This window comes from Cricetulus griseus, chromosome 6 (genome assembly GCF_003668045.3).
Source record: "Cricetulus griseus strain 17A/GY chromosome 6, alternate assembly CriGri-PICRH-1.0, whole genome shotgun sequence".
Classification (NCBI taxonomy): Eukaryota; Metazoa; Chordata; class Mammalia; order Rodentia; family Cricetidae; genus Cricetulus; species Cricetulus griseus.
Genome location: NC_048599.1, coordinates 136,824,183 through 136,828,127, shown reverse-complemented (window position 1 = coordinate 136,828,127; position 3,945 = coordinate 136,824,183). Strand labels below are relative to the sequence as shown.

Genomic DNA, 3,945 nt, shown 5'->3' with positions numbered 1-3,945 from the left:
GGCTTTGACAGGAGTGGGGCAAGGTCTGGGCCGGTTCTGTCTCTGGGGCTAGGGAGGGGAGTGGGGGTATGCAGAGGCCTCTGCCTGCCGTGGCCTACCCTTTTTTCACTGAGGTGTGGGGCTCAGCTGGAACCTCTTACATAACCAGCCCTGTTGCTGATGAGGCTGCAGCTGGGACAGCCACCCTCCCTCACACCAGCATCACGAGCCTCCAGTGGGCCGGCCTTGGGCTTTGGGTGGAGGCCAATCCTGGCTCATAAATAGGGGTCTCCACAGTGCCCTCTGCTCCTTCTGCCCACAGTCTTCCTTGTTCTCTCCACGTTGCTGGCTTCAGGCCCAGACACCTGCTCCTCTCCAGGCAATGGCTGCTCTTCACATGCTGTGGATGGGGCTGGTCCTGCTGGGGCTCTTGGGATTCCCACAGACTCCAGCCGAGAGTAAGAGCTATGACTCCGTACAGCCCAACTTTCAAGAAGACCGGGTGAGGCTCCCCTACCCTACCCCCAAGACAGCAGAGCCCTCAGGTCAATGAGCACTTCCTGAGCCTGGCTTTCTCCCACAAAAGAGCGTGCTTGTTCCTCCATGCTCTCAGAGCCTGTGCTGGGTTGAGGCCTGAGCCAGCTGAGAGAGAAGGAGGGCTGGCTGGTTACCTAGGCTGAAAAGAAACCCTCTAAGCCACAGCACTCCATCCAACTTCTCCTCAGAGGGTGCTTGCACACATGTAGGCCACATAGTGTTCGTGGCTTCCAAACATAATCCCCCTATAAGCCCAAGACACCTGGGACATGCACAAGCACAGGTCACCCCATCTGTGCACTGGGACAGCTGTGCATTGGCTCGCTAGCACTTACTATCCAGTGAGCCCTTGGATATGCTGGGCATTACCAGCCATATGCGCTCATGCACTGGAGTTGGCTGGGACCCCACTGGCACACCGCCTGGTTGGTCCACCTGACTCCTCCAGGAATGTGGCATGCTCTGAAACCCACTCTACCTTCTAGGGGACCGGGATGAGGACTGGGACAAAGACAAGGGCCTCAACATCCTGGGGAAGAGGGGAGGGTCTTTGCTACTCACCTCTTCCATGGGGCAATGGACCAGGCCTGCTAGAGAGGGGGGCATGGATGAGTGTAGCCCAAGGAAAGGGGTGCTACTAGGACCAGTGTAGTGGGGGAGTCGGGAGGAAGAACAAGAAGCCCACTGCTCATGAGGGGGCGCATGGAGCATTGCCAACCTAGACATCCACTGGTTGCAGTTCCTGGGGCGCTGGTACAGCGCGGGCCTTGCCTCCAATTCAAGCTGGTTCCGGGAGAAGAAACCAGTACTGCTTATGTGCAAGACAGTGGTAGCTCCCTCCACAGATGGTGGCCTCAACCTCACCTCTACCTTCCTCAGGTGAGAGAATGGGGTTCAATAATTTCTGGGACCCAGAAGTCCCCAGATCATTGTCTGGGGACATCCTGGGGCTTGTTCCCTTACTTCATGGTGATCTGCCCACAGGAAAAACCAGTGTGAAACCAAGATCATGGTGCTGCAGCCTGCAGGGGTTCCCGGACAGTACAACTACAATAGCCCCCGTGAGTGAGCTGCTTCCATACCTGGGTTGATTCTCAGTCCTTGCTGGCTGACTGGACAACCCCCTGTCCAAACATTGTGGGGATAACGGTCACATCCCCACAGTCAGTCATTCAAGGACAGACCTAGTTGTGAATCTGCCCCAGGCATATGGGGGGCAGGTGTTGGAGACAGACAGACCCCTCTTTGGAGATTGTCCTCTCTGAAGCCCACCCATGTTTTGCCAGGCCCCTTTGCTGCCCAAAGGGAATTTTCCAGTCCTCTGCTGCCCACTTCTTCCTACCCTTCAACAGTTCCTACCCAAGAACCCCTCTCCATCCTTCCCCTAAGATACGGTTCCCCATAACAGCCCAATTTCCTTCTCCTTCTGACTGTATTATAACCCAACCAACAATTTTCTGAGCCTAAGTGTTTTCTGCCTTCTCCCCAAGACTTGTGATTTAGGGACAGTGTTCTCGGGCTGTGCAGGCAGGAAGCCAGAAACTGCCAGGTGGCCACCTAGGGACAAGGAAGGCAGCCAAAGTGATAGTGGGATTGAGAAGTGTCCTGGGAGCCAAAGACCTGAGACCCTCCCTACAGTGAAGCCTTCAGAAGTCACCCCTTCCTAGTAGAGGAGGACGGAGATGTGGGAGCCATGTGTCTCAGTGTCATTTCTTGGGTTCCCAGACTGGGGCAGCGTCCACTCCGTCTCTGTGGTAGAAACCAACTATGATGAGTACGCACTGCTGTTCAGCAGGGGCACCAAGGGCCCCGGTCAGGACTTCCGCATGACCACTCTGTACAGTAGGTATCACACACCACCAGGCCCCCACACGGGGAGACGCCTTTTAAAGCTTGGCATAAGGTCGGAAAAGACCAATACTTGATCCTAGGGGAGTGTACCAAAGAAGTAGTCCCCAAGACACAGCTGTGGGGGCAGAATGGAGGCTTTTTTATTCTCCTGAGGCTTGTCCTTTCTTTATCTACCAGGCCGAACCCAGACTCTAAAGGACGAGCTGAAGGAGAAATTCACCGCCTTTAGCCAGGCCCATGGCCTCACAGAGGAGGACATTGTTTTCCTGCCCCAACCGGGTGAGGGAGGCTAAGCTGTGGGGGGCGGGGTGTGTGGGGAGGGAATTATAGCCAGATTAGAGCTAGCCAGTCCTCTGATTGCAGCAGGGTGAGGGGAAGCTGGGAAGAGCGTGGCCTTGTCCTACCATCTACTAGCCAGGGGCCTCCAAGGGAATAAATGGACATGTCAGTCTGTCCCAACATGATTGCCTCTGCCGGCAGCCCCCTTATTGGGAACCCCTTTTCTGATGGAGCCCCCAGCTACAGGTTTAGGGGTGCTACTGGGGAAAACAGATGAAGAAAGACCACCCCTTATGTTTTGAGGAAGGGACTGGAGCAGGGATGGGATGGAGTCTAAAGCCTGGGGGCTCAACAAAAGCTAACTCTCCATAGTCTTGGGGGAGGTTTCTCTGAGTCAAGGGAGAACCACAAAGCCCTGGTGACTATGGGTCTATATCTGATCCTGACTGCTTCCCTGGGCTTCTTTCTCGGCAGATAAGTGCATTCAAGAGTAAAAACAGGTGAGAGAAGCCAGTCAGTGGGCAAGCTTCACTTGGTAAGTACTGCTCTTGTTCATTTATTCACACAACATATAACCATTGAGTGGTGGGGGCATAGCTCCACAAACAGAACGAGGTCCAGGTGAGACTCTCTCAGGAAGAAATCACAGTTCTAATACCAATGGCTAGAGTGAGGCTGATGGCCATGGGCTCATGGGCAGAGGGATAATGGTGTGGTGCCTAATCCCAGACAGAATGAGGAGGGACTTCCCCTCTGAAGCTCATCCTACAGCAGGGGTCTCCAAGGAACCAAGATCAGGGAGGGGAATGGCCAGGGATGGAAATGGCAAGTCAGAAGGCTCTCCACTAGTGCCGTTGACTGAGACTATGGGACCATAGACTCTGGAGGAATCCTCCAGAAGGAGGCTCTGGCTAGAAGTACAGTTTGGGTCCCATGGGGACAAGGGGCTGCCTGTGTCACTGATGGATCCTGTTCTTCTGTTCAGGTGATCTGGCCCTCAGCACTCCTTTGCTCTGTCACTCTTGAGATCCCAGCCCTGGCTCCCCAAAGTGCCTCTACACCCTCCAGCTTTGTCTTGACTGAGAAATAAAGGCCAAAGCAAATCAGATCTTGGCTCTTGTCTGTCTGCCCTCTGGGCCCCTGGGCTGCCCCTCGCCCCTCCCATAAATATCTCAATATGATAACCAATATGCTGAAGTCCTGACTAGGAACAGCCTAAGGGATATGCTAGACTCAGCACCTACCCTGCATAGGGCTACGACCTCACCACATGCCCCTACCCCTCTAGCTACAGCCCCT

At 54.7% G+C, this 3,945-nt stretch overlaps 1 protein-coding gene across 1 annotated transcript; it reads left to right on the top strand.

The window, feature by feature from the left end:
- Positions 1-279: 279 nt before the first annotated feature.
- Ptgds (prostaglandin D2 synthase) lies at positions 280-3,735 on the top strand. Its single transcript, XM_027422886.2, has 7 exons — positions 280-481; positions 1,256-1,395; positions 1,501-1,577; positions 2,242-2,358; positions 2,545-2,646; positions 3,121-3,181; positions 3,632-3,735. Exons 1-6 carry the CDS (start codon positions 362-364, stop codon positions 3,138-3,140), a joined length of 576 nt encoding a protein of 191 aa, XP_027278687.1. The 5' UTR covers positions 280-361; the 3' UTR covers positions 3,141-3,181; positions 3,632-3,735.
- The last annotated feature ends 210 nt before the right edge of the window (positions 3,736-3,945 follow it).